Source organism: Leptodactylus fuscus, chromosome 2, assembly GCF_031893055.1.
Source record: "Leptodactylus fuscus isolate aLepFus1 chromosome 2, aLepFus1.hap2, whole genome shotgun sequence".
Taxonomy (NCBI): domain Eukaryota; kingdom Metazoa; phylum Chordata; class Amphibia; order Anura; family Leptodactylidae; genus Leptodactylus; species Leptodactylus fuscus.
Genome location: NC_134266.1, coordinates 123,514,995 through 123,530,572, shown reverse-complemented (window position 1 = coordinate 123,530,572; position 15,578 = coordinate 123,514,995). Strand labels below are relative to the sequence as shown.

At 38.0% G+C, this 15,578-nt stretch overlaps 1 protein-coding gene across 1 annotated transcript in view; it reads left to right on the top strand.

Moving 5' to 3' along the window:
- The first annotated feature begins 4,436 nt into the window (after positions 1 to 4,436).
- The window catches only part of GRIK3 (glutamate ionotropic receptor kainate type subunit 3), a 494,196-nt gene continuing 483,054 nt past the window's right edge, over positions 4,437 to 15,578 (top strand). The window contains exon 1 of the mRNA XM_075264498.1: positions 4,437 to 5,124. Within this exon, the coding sequence (XP_075120599.1) occupies positions 5,010 to 5,124 (115 nt within the window). The 5' untranslated portion in view covers positions 4,437 to 5,009. The remainder of the gene's footprint in view (positions 5,125 to 15,578) is intronic.

Genomic DNA, 15,578 nt, shown 5'->3' with positions numbered 1-15,578 from the left:
TCCTATCTTTAGAAGTCTTCCGCTGTTCGGTAGAAATCCCGGTTTTCATTGGTATGCAAACGAGTTTTCTTGCAGCACTGGGGGCATCCCAATTGCTGCAAGAAAACCCTCCAGCGATGGTCTCTTCTTTCTTTGGAACGCCCTCTCCCCGGTGTGTTCTTTCTATGGCTTCTTATGGTTTTCGTGACGCCCCCAGTGGTGCGAGAAAACTAATTTGCATACCCATGAAAACCAGTATTTCTACTGAATGACAGGCCCTGAGAAGACTTCTAAAGGTAGGAGAAGAATAGTCTTTCTTAAGGCCATTCCTATGTGTTATAGAGAAAAAAATTCAGTTGTAATGATTGAATCCCTTTAAGGTGTAGCATAACATACATTTTAGCAAAATATTCTACATCAACAGCACACCCTTGCTACACCTCCTTTTCGGAGAAGTGGCAACTAGTGTTTAAATACTTGCAAACCCAAGATTTGTGAGTTTTTTTTATGCCAGAAATCTTGTGTCGGTTAAAGCCCTACGTAGAAGGCCAAGGCAAAAAAGTACTGTGTGAAAAACCGCAGTTGAAATGCATTGCCGTTTTTCCCACAGCGCTTTTCACAGCCTTCCTCTGCAGACTTTCTGATTCCATTATATGTATAGGAAAACCGCTGGTGTTTCTGTAGTTATAATTAACATGCTGCAATTTCCAAAATGCAAAGGTTTAGAAAATTGCAACGTGTCCACTGTACTGTACATATTTTTCCACAATGTGTGGATGGGATTTGCAGGAATCTTTGCAAAGCCTGTAAAACCTGTAAACGGCGATGTTTGCATCATGTGGAGTTTTGCTCTGTGGGCTTTCTGTTCAATTATACCTATACAGAAAACATCATCATTTCCGTACATATAATTGACATGCCGCAATATACAAAAATGCAACGGTTTTTGAAATCACAACCTATCTCCTGCAGATATTTTTCTGCAATGTGTGGATGGGATTAGCCAGAATCTACAGGGAAAATGCTTGCATTTCCAAGAGTAAAATTATCATCTAATGCTGCATTCCTGCAATGTGGGCCCTTAGCCTTAAAGAGGTTGTCCCATCACAAGGATCCTATCTATACTGCTTGTTAATGTGGATGTAAGACTTTCCCTAAATACATTGCTTCAGCAAAACTGCTTTGTTTGTCCACTATCTTACTTTATTCAATTCTTTGTGGCCACAGCCCTGACTTATCTGCTCAAAAGTCAAGTGATGTATCTGCTGCTCTCAGGGTGGAGGGAGGAGGTGCTAAGTGCAGGGAGCGAGCCTGTGTTTCTAGCTATTCCTGTGTCTATACCACGTGACCTAGATCCCTGCTCTCAGAGGAGAGGAGCTGCTTTCATTTCTTCTTTTCTCCCAGTTATCAGGCTAGCTAATTCAATTGTGTTCATTATGGCAGAGACAGGCAGTGTCTGTATGTAACACAGAATGGAGTTGCTCCTGCCTGTACTTCATAGTCCAATATGGGTGGGCGGAGCTACACCCTAATTTGGGGGTGGAGCTAAACAGCAGGTTGCATGTGAAACCCCACCCACCAAATGATGCAAGAAACCAGGAAGAAAGAAGATTTTACAGCAGTGAATACTGGTGAGTATGCGACGTGGGAATACCCCTTTAAATGGTGCATTTCCATCAGGGCCTTCTTTACTGTCTGCTTGTTTGTATCTCGATGCTCGGGTGGCTATTAGTAGTAACATGGTTCCAGTTACTTAAACTGAATCTGTATAATCCAGTATTTCTAAGCTCCGTTATCTGTATGTGTGATTGGTATTAGAGTATTATCTTGTATAACAGTGATATATAATATATAAACATATACATCACTGCCCCATATCCCTTGTGTGATGTATCAGCCCATCAGTATCTCTGCCTTCTCCACTTGCAGCACTGATGTGGAATGTGGTCTGAGGTGGGATATCTTTCTCTCTTCTCCAAACTGACAGTTTAATTGAAAAGTTTCATGCTGCAGTGGCCAAAACGTCATATCCAGAAACTGTCAGGTCTACACTATGTAGAGGAAATTGGTTTAATTGCTCATTTCTTTTCTATTAACCCTCTCTCAACCAGCACAGCCTCAAAATGCCTTTACTATACTATCCACTGTCAATTACAATCTTTGCAACAAATTCAGGTTCAGATAGAAAACTCCTGTAGATAAACCTATATTTTAAATTTGATTGACTGAGCAACCTAAAACGCAAACAATGTTTTTCCTTCTGATACCCTTCTATTCAACTATTTCTTAAACTAAAGGCCCCTTTATATGGGGTAATGATCAGGCCCCTTGTTATGGACAAGCATTCCCAGGACCATTGAACATGTAGATACTATCGTCCAACTAATGGCCCAAACAATCAATCGTCAAATTATCGAATTACTTATGTATACTTAATAATCACGATTGTCACAGCACATCCCCCATGTAAACATGAAAATATGCTGCCGACACATGCAAACTGTAAGGGGTGGGTGATTTGTTCATTCCATGTAGCACTGATGATCTTCTGCATGTACATGAAGCAGAAGCTCAAAAGAAAGGTCAACCGGTGTCCAGGGACTTATAGTCTCCCACTTTTTTAGGTTCATGCTATCTTTGGTATCAAAGACCATATGGCATACAAGGATTCCTTAAGTGTATACCCTTAGCTAACATATGGGCCTGTCATTAAATTATGCATGCATAAAATGATGAAACTAAGATCTAGCTACATTAATGTCATATAGTAACATAATGTTCTCAATTTTGAGCCAGATATAAAAATAAATCATTCTTTGTTAGTCAAAAGATATAGACAAGACAAGGTCTATATAGGTCTATAAAGTTGCCTTACAGACAATGATCATACCACAGTATATTGAATGTGACACCATCTAGACTTCCAAATGGACAACTTTTTACTTTGTCGTCTGTATGTGTGAAAAAGCTGAGATGGTTGATTGATAAGTTAGAAGACGGATGACACCAGCCCAAAGCAGGGGTTTCACAATACTCCCATTCACCCCAAAAATTCCCCTGACAACTGTGTGATGAATCATTCAATTACCCCTTGTCTTTCTCCCTTTCCTCCATTAATCCCCTCCTTCTTGTCATATATGTACAGTAGGATCCATGTGTTTCTACAGCAACTCTCTTCTGACATCTTTTATACTGTACCATGTGTATGGCAGGGATTGCAAATATACTCAAGACTTAAAATCGTGTTGTCTGCCGCTAGTTAGCACTTCCCTGTAGGGAGTGTGGATTATCTCCTTTTGGTCAAATGTATGGGTGCACTTATGATGGCAGAAAAGAACCCATTTTTTGCCCTATGATTTGGCCCTGAAAGTCTTTGCGCGTATCTGACTGTATATGATCACATTGGTATATATCACAATAATCGATGGTCACTGAAATGGTCATTACTGCCAGATAAAATAAGACACTAGTGCAAAAGTGCAAACGCAGATTCAAGCATAAGCTTTTAAACATGTCTAACTCTATGGCATGAGTGAAATTCATGTGTACCAAACATAGATAAATGGATCTCCAGATCTGACATTGCAGAGAATCAGCTTATCTGCCTTCTTAATGTCCGTTATATAAGCAATTTATATTAAGTTGCTTATATATTTCGTAATACTATAAAGAGTACCCTCTGACAGCTGCAAGCTGCTTCCTCTAAAGATTGATTTACTTCTGCGTAGTATGGCATTGACCATTGATCCCTATGCCTATGGGTATTCATGTACACGACTATGGCATATGCACACTTCTGTAATTATCATATTTTATTACTGCTGAGCCGTCTACTTAAACAAAATCATTCTCTGGTATTCAGACATTTTTTATTTTTACCATGTGAAAATAGTCACTACCTTGGGAGCGGAGCTACATTAATCATTTGTTCTATATTCTGGATGCATTTGCTACCCAGGACATATTTCAGGTTTGTGAGGCTTTTTTTCTAATATTCCATTGTGAGTTTATCACATTGTAATGTAGAACATAAAACACACCGTCCTATTACAATAATCAGTGAGAAATGTCATCGTAATATTAATGCTGCTATTTACAATCAGATAAAGCACTTTACAGATGCTGAGTGAAATCCCTATACTGATGAATAGGAAAGAGAAGAAACAATAAACCACACCTTCCTTAGCACCTGCAAAACTAAAGATTCATTTTTCTATGCATGTGTCACTAAGCCAGAAAAAACACACATTGTTAATGCCAAGCAAACGCTGGCAGGTTACCCGCTCCAAATTAGTAGCTACATTGCCAAAAGGAGGGGGTCTCTAAAAGTCACCCTGTGTGAATTCAGCCCTAACACCCCTATTTTTGTATGGCCGAGATACAGCTTGTAATTCAAGTTCACCCTCTTGTTTGTCTCTATTTCCAGTCCACCCATCCACCCCTAAAGACTACACACAAGTGCAATGAATTGTATTCTCCCACTGAACAAATCACAGTCATGAGATGGTAGCTGCTTTGCATGTGGAGCAGGCAGGCTGCCTGAGTGTGTCTGCCTTTGTCAGTCCAATTCTCTCACTTGTGCTAAATCTCTGAAGCCAGGGACGGGAATATATATATTTTTTTCCTTCAACTGCAGGATGGCTTTTGCTGCATCTGTCTTCCCTTCTTCCCAAGCCCCAGGGAGCTCCTGATCTCTATGTCTGGGATTCCACTCCACAGCTTTGCTAAGGACCAGTTGATAGCATCAATGAGGACTGCATCTAAGCATCTAGTTTCCAGCAGGTGAATGGGACTGGAAGAAGCAGAAACCAGTGGAGAACACGTAAACTGGAAAGCTTTTTGTGGTTAGGACAAACATCGTCTAACCTTTGATTTCGGCTGCTCAGGCTTGGGGGATAGTCTACTAACATGTGCAGTGCAGAGGCATTCAGCTGTGACTGTCTTGGGCTATCACTGGAATCTTAAAACCAAGAAGGAAGTCCCAGGGAATCCCATATTAACTTAACTTCAGGGGGATTTTGTTTCTAACAATGACACATTACTGGCTCTCTTTTAGGAGTATGGTTTTAGAATGCTGGGCAGTTTTGCTCTGCTACATCCTCTGGCTTCAGGACTGTCAAGGAATGCCACATGTCATTCGAATAGGTAAGTCCTGCATGCTCTTCTGTCACTTATTTCATGACTGCCCTTCAGTGAGGATCAGCAGCGAAATGTCAGAGCTGAGCCCCAGGAAGGGGTTAACTGCCTCCGAGTCCCTCCTGACAATGCACAATGTAAACTCAAAATTGAAAGGGTCATTTAGCCAGGGAAATGGGCAATATAGGATTCCCAAGTATCCAGTAGTACGTCTTGCTGGCATTTGACTATACCTATTTGGTTGTACCTTTTCATCACTGCAGACTTTATATCAGAGGTCCCTGAGGACATAGATATGGGATGTTACTGTGTCTGTACATCTGCATGCAGGTGGATACTTAGAATAGACACTTACATCATTTTTATAGCAGTTAAAGCAAAGTTGTGGAGCTGCAGAATAAAGCAGATAACTCTACATAAAGGTTCCTGGTACACAAAGGGTAGGGTTATTATTCCGAGTACAGTTCTACGCTGAGAGCATGCAGTCATGGTGTTTGATATTATGTCACAGCCTTCTATATGCAGATGTCTAGCCTCTAAACAATGCTAATGCTTCTACCCATTATCCTAAGCCGTGAATCCTGCTCTCAGTGCATGCTTTACAGAGAATCATGATCGCCTGTGATAACTCAGGAATTGTTAGCTGTATCTGGAGGGATAACACAAAGTTAATCTGATAGGAAAGAAGCAAAGTGGGATACAGAAAGGATATGGACTGGGCTGTCTTCACTTATTGACCTTGGGTGTCTATTAATCTCCTTGTTCCCTAGGGAGAGGCTCTACCCATTTAGGTTAGCATCTGCATTTTATTAGGTACTGAGATAGATAGGACAGTCCAACCTATCTGATGACAACTTATGATGTAGCCTTGTGTGTGACCACAATGTGATAGCCAGCAGTAATTTTAATGAAAGTAGTTGTGTCTGCTTGGCCCAAGAACCATGTACACCATGTACAGAGCAGTCTAGGATATTTACTGTACTTGTGTAGTGAGTGACCTTATACTTTGTCCAGAAATGCTATCTATCTATCTATCTATCTATCTATCTATCTATCTATCTATCTATCTATCTATCTGTCTATCTATCTGAAAACACACACATAGATAAATGTGTGTATATAGTATATATATATATATATATATATATATATATATATATATATATATATATTAATGGAAATAGGTAGAAGGGTTAAATGCTGTTGTGCTGCTCATAAGGTTCTATGTATTTCTGTCGAATTTTTTACATTTTATTTTATTTTACCATATCTTGTATTTATGACATAGATATATGGACATTTTTCTTTATCTCTGTAGGAAGAATCTTTGTATAGTTTTCTACAGTTTTGCATTCTCTATTTGGCCCTCTGCTTATGAAACAGAGTGATCTTGGACAGTGTGTTTTGTATATATTTTATTTTATTTTTCTTTACATTTTTTTGTCTTATACATTGTGGAAGTAAAACTGTGCCAGTGAATCCAAGGAGCAGGTGTTGGAAAGAACATGCTTTGCAAGGAAAATTATTAACAGAAATTGTAAAGTAAATGCCTTTGACACTTTGTTGAGAGTTTACTACAATGAACATATTGCAGTACAAAGGTGAAGAACGCTCACAGTGACCTATAAAGTAACCTAGAAATAAAAGAACATAACACACGTCTTGTTTTTAATGAAGGAATATTATGTTTAGTCTACAGCTATGGGCTTTTAATGGAGATAATCCATACAAGAGTCATTGACCAGTGTGCATTTCACAGCACCTGTCATCATATCAGTATATAATAAAGGGAAATATTCACCTAATAACAATTCCAACTCCTACCCCTATCAGGATTAAGGACAAAGCCCACAGCGAAATGGGATGCATTGGATTTATGTTCAAGGCTCTCTCTGCCGCAGGACAATACTAGAATAGGGTATATTGTCTAAGATTTCCTCCTAATAAGAAATGTAGTGCAGACTCTATAAGAATTCTGAACATATAGTTGTTAATTCCTTCATTTTGGGCTGATTCCTTTAATTCACTATTGTCTCTCCTGGTAGTATATTTATTCAGGGACAAGATTCATTATTTTTCTAGATAAGATACAACATTTAGGACGTGTGTAGTTAAAAATCTGCCAAGATGGTCATGAAATAAAATGACTGACAGATCATCAGCTCAGGCCAAGAAGGAAAATGAAATGTGTCAGGATTATAGTAAACTTAAATTCACCAAATAGGTCAAAGATCAAGTAGGGTTAAAGTTGTAGCCTACTCTATAAACACAGGGGGAAGCAGATCCTTCTACAATATTATATCCCTCTATTATTTATATATTACTATACAATAATCCATAAGTACAATGAAACACTTAGTGTACATAAAATATAACATAATAAACATTGTATGTTAGTAGAATGATAGGAATCCTAATATGGCTTATTGTAGTGAAAGTTGGAACAGTGCCAGACAACTTGCATCCATTAAAGTGTATATTCAGTGCCCTTACATGTCATTGCAATCCCAGTTTTGGTGATCAAAGGTCACAAAAGATACTTAGACTACAACAACCTTAAAATGACATTTAGAGGCATTATAGATGGCATTACGGGATAGGCATTAAAACAGTAACTATATGATGAATACTGATAGTAACCATGACCTAAGCCGTAATAGACAATATATCCATGTGTACACTACCTCCTCAAATGTAGTGCCTCTCCAGTATCTCTATAGATATACTGTCACTATAGTAAACTGGGTTATCCTTCAGTTAAAAGAAATTATGAGAAAGAAGACTTGTATTCATGACTGTTTTGTCTTTGGTCTTCTACAAGCTGTGATACATCAAAGCAAAGCTGTAGCAAAGATCCCTGATGGATGTGGTACATTGTGACATATCAACCTGTGGAGCTTAGCACTCACACCAAGAACACATTTATGTGTCTACATAATCTGGACCTTTCAAGTATTGCTCTCTATTAACAGGATTTTCCTTATTACTTGTATACATTAAAATGAATCTATGATAAAGAGTATACAGGTTCCCATTTCGTGGAGAATGATATCAGACTTCCTTGCACTTTGATATTATTTGCTCCTTATCATTCCTTACATTTAATGACCATTAATTCCTGCTTTTGAGATTTCAGGGCTCATTTCTCCAATCTGGCTCTCTCTATCCAGACAATATTATCTACTATATTGCTTTTTCTTTAATACCCACCATAAACATTATCTTTACAACCAAGGCTTTTGCTCCTCTGGCAATTCTCTTGTTCTTTATTATGTTCATAGATGAGTTTAAGTACCATCCTGGCGATAATATTGGAATTATTAGTTGATAAAGGGTTAATGCTTAGTAGAATACAAAAAAATGAAGTGGTCATAATAGAGATGAGTTAGAGGGTAAATCTATCTATCTATCTATCTATCTATCTATCTATCTATCACCTATCTATCTATCTATCTATCTATCTATCTTTTTAAATTTCTACAAAATGTTGCAACTATTAAACAATCTAGCTCCTTCTTCGTCAATGAATCTGGAACAAATTGTGTGCAATCATTTTTTTAGATTTATTAAAAACTCCATTTTTATATACATTGTTATACCCTGGTAAGCTCTATTATTTGCGTGTATTATTTTTTAGACAGATCAGTTCTCATCCTATAAGAATACACCTTATCTTATCATTAGTTGTTATACATCAGCTATATTATGTCTTGTACATTTTGACCACCAGCTCTACATGGGAGCTGCAGGATTATAAATAAAATGAAGTCAGCATCTCGGGATAAAACGGGGAACACCAGGTGGCCTATACACGGCTATCAGATCACCTAACATATTAAAGACCGGTGTCAGGATACACAGCAGCTGAGCTTTTCATGTTCACCTTCTTCACCTAGTGTGATCATTAGCTCTGGCAACCAATTAAAAGTTGCAAAATGACCAGCGTTTTGTCATTGACTACAAAGGGAGAAGTAAGGTAAAGAATCAGACAACACAGTAAAGCCTCTGAATCACTGATTCACATATCAGGTCAAGTTAAAAGTGGATTGCTGCTGAAGCATTCAATAGAACTTTCTTTTCTTTATCACTGTATCTACATAGTTTGGGTATAGAAAATGTGGTTTGATAAATTAAGACTTTGACAGGCCTAAAGGATGACAATGTTGAAGAAATGTCCCCCAAAAATATGGATCCCTTATTATCAATACCACCATCTAGGGGCCACAATGCAAAAAAAAAATAAAATAAATCCTGATTCTGTGCATAACGCAAGGTTGTATGTGAAGATAACTCTTATTAGGTTATTATTTATTATTGCACATCATTTAATATACTTGGTTGGCTAAGATTTTGGAGAAACCCTTTGCAGGAGAGCTATGTATCATAAACTGTACGCTACTCAAAATTCCCATAATACATGTCGGTTGGGTCATGCAACATGTGAAACATTGTTTATAATGCATCCTCAATGTATTCGGCTCTAGTAGTCCTCATTATGTTTCGTTCCTTCATGCACTACTACTGTGGTTGGAAATTAATGTAGCATGTGGTTATAGAGTGAACATTGTAATGCACGCTACTGACATATTTGATCTTAGTGCCAAGTTACAATGTTAGAGCTTTGCATCTTGGCATAGGTCCATATGGCATGTTACCAACAAAGGCATAGCACTGCATAACAAATACATAGCCTAAAAAGGTCAAGTGACATGTGATGGATGCAAGAGGTCAGGAAAGAAGAATATGGTGAGAAAACACAGAAATAGAAAACATAGAATTAATCAGTATAGAAAAAAACTGGTGGGAAAAGATGCTGTAGATCCAAGAATACAAATGCCTCTGTAACTTTCAATTGTGACCTTTTCTAAAGCCATTCTGTACAGTCTTCAGATCACAGCAGTGAGGACTAAAGAGGTCACTTCCTAAAAAAAGCATCAAACATATAGCAATAGCATTTTATGACCTATTGGAACAGGCCAATGATGTTGGTGGAGCAGAGAGATGTAAACAGAGGAATTAATTCAATGTAACCATTTGATGCCCACAATAGTACAACATATTAATTTCACTGTCCTCATTCCATATTAATATGTATTGGTCTGTAAAGCCTAGTACCAACCACATACTTACTGCATTAACTTCAATACTGTGACTCTACTCTGTACAAAATCCATTTCCCAAATGTGATGTATCCCCGACGTTCACTAAACCACTTGTCTAAAACCATTTGCTTTTAGCTGGAAAAACCCCAAACATATTGATTTTCATTCAGGATCTGTCTGCCTCTACACCAGCACATGTATACAGGAATCTCCTAGAGACACAGTGACTGCAAGCTACCCGCAGTGGCAGAATCAGTAAGAATGTCAGTTTAGAGGGCAGTCGAAGGTTAAAATTAGCGTGTGTAAAAGCAGAGAGAGGCTTTTTGCTCAAGGAGGTCCATACTAATTGCTAGGGGATTTTTTTTTTTTACATCTATTGGAAGTAGTCTTGTGTCATGTGAAATGGTTAAATGCCAACTTAAATTACATGCGATAGTGGAATTACTATTATATAATATAGTCTGCTACGCTGTTAACCTCACTATAAAATAAAATGAATATTAATGTCATATTTTTTGATGGGATGATTTTACAATTAATAAAGGAAATTGAAAAAAGTGACACATTGATTGTCAGTTATAGCCAGTTATGAATCCAAAAATTATAAAAATGTGTAGGCCCATCGGTAGAGAGAAACGTTTATTACACAGGAAAAAATAGAATTTACATTTATATTAGCCCTAGGTATAACATGCTTAACCCTTATCTCCGTGTACAAAAAAACAACATGTTCATAGTAGCAGTGAGAAATTTTTGACAACAAGGGCTATCAATGGAATGGCATTCAGTAGATGGTTTTGCAGGGTCAATGACTCCCTTAGGTGTTGACAAAACATGTAACACATCCAAACAGAATCAGCCGGCATTCAGGAGCTTTCCCCTGATGCCTGTAGCAGAATGATGGTGCAGGAGGTTCCTTAGATTTTTAGACTTTACGTTGTTCACAGCTTGTGTAAGTGACGTGTTCTCTTTAATCTGTGGATCAGTATGATTACAATGATCCTATATTTATCCCATGGTTTTTTTGAACATTTTACAACTTACAACTATTTTTTTTTTTTTTTTGAAGGCGAGATTAACAAAAACACCAATTTTGTTAGTTTTAAATAATTTTATCTTAACTGCTTCGGTCCTTTCAAAGTTTACAATACCAATTTTATATAGGTCTGTTTATTATTTTATTATTAACATAATAAAAATATGATAGAGAATTTTTTTAATATTTATTTATTTATTTATTTAATATATTTTAAGTTCAAGTAGTAGACATGGACATATCAATTTTACACTTAAATACAGTATATTAGACCGGCTACTTGCTGGGCCTAATAGGCTTTCATTCATGGCAAAGCCAGGGGCCATGGTCTGGTCAAGAACTCTTATGGTAACCCATTGACACCCTGCAGATGACACAGATGGAACCAACCCCTCTGTCTAGCTGTTATACTTGCCATGGTTGCTATTAACAGTAGCATGTGAATATTGGAAGTTAACTCTTCCCCTCTGTTACAGAAGGAATCCAGCTAAGAGGCCAACTCCTCATTGAGCTCATCTCACAAGTACATTGGCAGTGCCTACATGATCACCATGACAAAAATACCCACCCCTGAGTATTAACTGCCCCTTGCTCATGATGAAAATATTTCTGTTAAGTAGTTCAGCATAAGTCATGAATACTGCAATCCTAGAAAGCCTCTTTAGGCTTCATGTACACAACCAAGTGTGCCATGTGATGGCAATAATTATAGAGCTGGTCCTATCCGTGAAACTAGGACAGAACCCCCAAATAAATGAATTTAGCACAGAAGGCACTCGGATGATACTTAGATGTCATCTGGGTGTGATCCAAGTGACTTCCTTTAAAAAAATTGGAACCCACTTGGACTGCACATTTGGTTGTGTGCATGAGGCTTTAGGCTAAGGCCCCACATTAACCCCTTAATGATGCAGGGTAGTATACAAGTTAATGCTCCGCGACATTTTTCATATTTTCCCTCCCCTTCTTCCAAAATTCATAACTTTTTACATTTTCTGTTGATATAGCTATGTGAGGGCTTATTCTTTGTGCGATGAGTTGTACTTTCATTTGCCATCATTTTGGGGTACACAATGTTTTGATGGGGGTATATGTAAAATAACATACAATTATATCATTTTTTTTTTGCATTTTGTTTTTATGACGTTCAATCTGCATGAATCTGGCAGCTTTGTATGGCAGGTCATTACGATTATGATTTTATTATGTTTTACCACTATTTTTGGATAATGGGGACTTACACACACATGGGGACCCCTAAAATGTTTATTTCCTTATGTTTACATTATATATTTGTTAAATATAGCTTTTTTTTTTTTTACTTTTTACATGTCCTGTCTGCCATGGTAACCCCTCAGAACCCACAATATGAGTGATGGGGGGACAGATTTTCTTCTGAGCCCCCTTAATACCATTATTGCTTTTGATCATGGCATCCAGATGGTTAATCTACTAAAGTCAGAGTATCTTCCAACTCTGGCGGCTGATTCTGGCCCTCTTCTGTGTAACACAGCCAAGTGCTGATAATAATGCCGCAGGCACAGCTCATGTGGCCACGGCATTACTGCGCCATACTATTACGTCACAGAACATAAACTATACTCCCAGCGCAAAGTAATAGTATGGCGCTGATTGTTAAGAGGTTAATAAAATGCAGCAGAATAAAAAACACAACATTTTACAGTACCACCAATGAAACTGAGATTTACTTTAATCTCATCCACACATTTCAGAAAATGTTAATTCTAGGTGCGGAATCGCAAGCGTTTTTCCTATATGTTTAATAGGGGAAGAAAACACAAAAGAGAAATCCAGAAAAAACTCAATGAAAATTTCCGCAACAAAAAAAATGCTCTTTGTTTCTGCTGCATTTTTTTCTGCAGTGTTTTTTTTTTAGCTGTGTTTCAGTTCATGGAGACTTAGCCTTAGACAAAGGCCATAGGTAGTGGAACAAAGCTAAAAAACATACAGCAAAGAAATGCAGTTAAAATGAACACATATGCCGCTGCCAAAAACATATCTTCTGGGTGCAGATATGGCCCAGCATGTTGAAATCCAGATGTTGTGCCTCACTTACTCCAACTGCAGACTTAGGAGACATATGCCCTCATACACCTTAGAATTATATTACATGGGGCCACACGGTGGCTCAGTGGTTAGCACTGCAGCCTTGCAGCGCTGGAGTCCTGGTGTTCAAATCCCGCCAAGGGCATGAAACCATCTGTAAGGAGTTTGTATGTTCTCCCCGTGTTTGCATGGATTTCCATCCCATATTCCAAAAAAGACATACTGATAGGGAAAAATGTACATTGTGAGCTCACAATCTACATAAAAAAAAAAAAAAAAAGAATTATATTACATATGGCTGACATTAATGGAATCTGCTGTCAGCTATCTCATTTTTTATGTCTTTTAAGTTATTAACATATTATATGACACTGTTAAGGGGGAGGAGCCAAAACCAAACATTTTGTTAGCGCTAAAGGTTTATTATTAGAGATGAGCGAGTAGTATTTGATCGAGTAGGTATTCGATTGAATACTACGGTATTCGAAATACTCGTACTCGATCGAGTATCACTTGCTATTCGAATGGAAAAGTTCGATGCAGAACCAGAATTGATTGGCAGAATGCTATACAGTCGACCAATCAATGCTGGTTCTTCTCCTACATTTAGAAGTCTTCTCCATGCAGGGTCCCCGCGGCATCTTCCAGCTCTGAATTCACTCTGCCAGACATCGGGCCTGGGCAGAGCCGACTGCGCATGCCCGCTTGTAGTGCGGACATGCGCAGTCGGCTATGCCCAGACCCGATGCCTGGCAGAGTGAATTCAGAGCTGGAAGATGCCGCGGGGACGCTGCACGGAGAAGACTTCTCGGAAGATCCAGCCCGACCCTCACTTGTGGACTTGGTAAGTATAATTTGCTCAAATGTTGCCTACCCCTGAAACGAGCATTTTCCCCCCATAGATTATAATAGGGTTCGATATTCAATTCGAGTAGTCGAATATTGAGCGGCTACTCGAAACGAATATTGAACCTCGGACATTTTACTGTTCGCTCATCTTTATTTATTACCATTATGTAATTTACTACTAATTTACTATGTAATTTACTACTAGGTAACTCAGTGTGTCCATTGCATAGACTTTGAATTGTGCAGCAGTGGCTTGGGATCCCTGTTCTTCATTGGATTGTGGGACAACCCTCTTAAATAACTTGAACCCAGGACTGATTCATTTTACCTACGCTGAAACATTGTAGCAAACTATCAGGAGAGGAGAGATTTGTGGAGCTAATATATTTCTGTGTCTACACTGAACGTGACTATGAGAAATATTAGGTATGTTTGATTTCTTATTCTCTGGATTTAAGAAGGTTTGTTTCCATTCAATGAGTACAAGCAGAGATCTCGAAAATTGAAGCATAAAGTGTATATAAAAGTTACATAGACTAGGTTCAAGTCCCCATCTGGGCATTTTGTTTTTTGTTTATTTTTTTATTTTCTTCAAAGGAGCAGATAAATGGAATATAAACTAGGGGCATCAATGGGGCCCAACATATCCCATTGACTATAAAGGCAGCTATGGTGTCCTTTATTTTGCATAGCGCAGCATGAAACAGTTTTTCATCCATAATTTTTGTCGCAATCTGTGACAGAGATGCGAATGTAGCCCCGCTTTCATCCTTTGAAGCGTTGGACTAGCATATGCAGAAAAACACTTTTCTACTGACCTTTTAACATACAAAATAAATATAAATCCAAGTATCACATCTCAACAGCATGTGTCACAAGGAAAAAAAATGTTCTTGTTCATTCAAGAAAGTGTCAAGAAAATGGTATAGTGATTACTTTGTGATTGTACATTACTGTATGGATCAATAGGCTGCATCTATAGAATCCTTAAATAGCTGTATGACTGTATACAGTGCAGCTCCTATTTATCCATTGCTCTCCACTGTGGATGTAAGCACAAGACAACGTTAACCTTTAGATGTAAGATTGGTTTATGCAGGAGATTCACGTATAGATTTTTTTTCCCTTCATTGTGAATTGATTTTAATTGGAGAGTTCCTTATGGTATTTTATATTTCTGAGGTTTGAAGAAGCAGAATATGGGGATTACAATAAGTAACAAGGAGAAGTATGTATTATTGATGTTGAGTAGTAGGTCATGTGGTGGCTTTGCACGCATATAGGGAAATCCACAATATCTATCCATTGGTTCACCAAGGGTAGGCCATACATTAATGGTTTACTTATCTCTAATGAACAGCCATTGTTAATGCTGCCGTGATCATTTTGACATCTCTGCACTTCTCTTA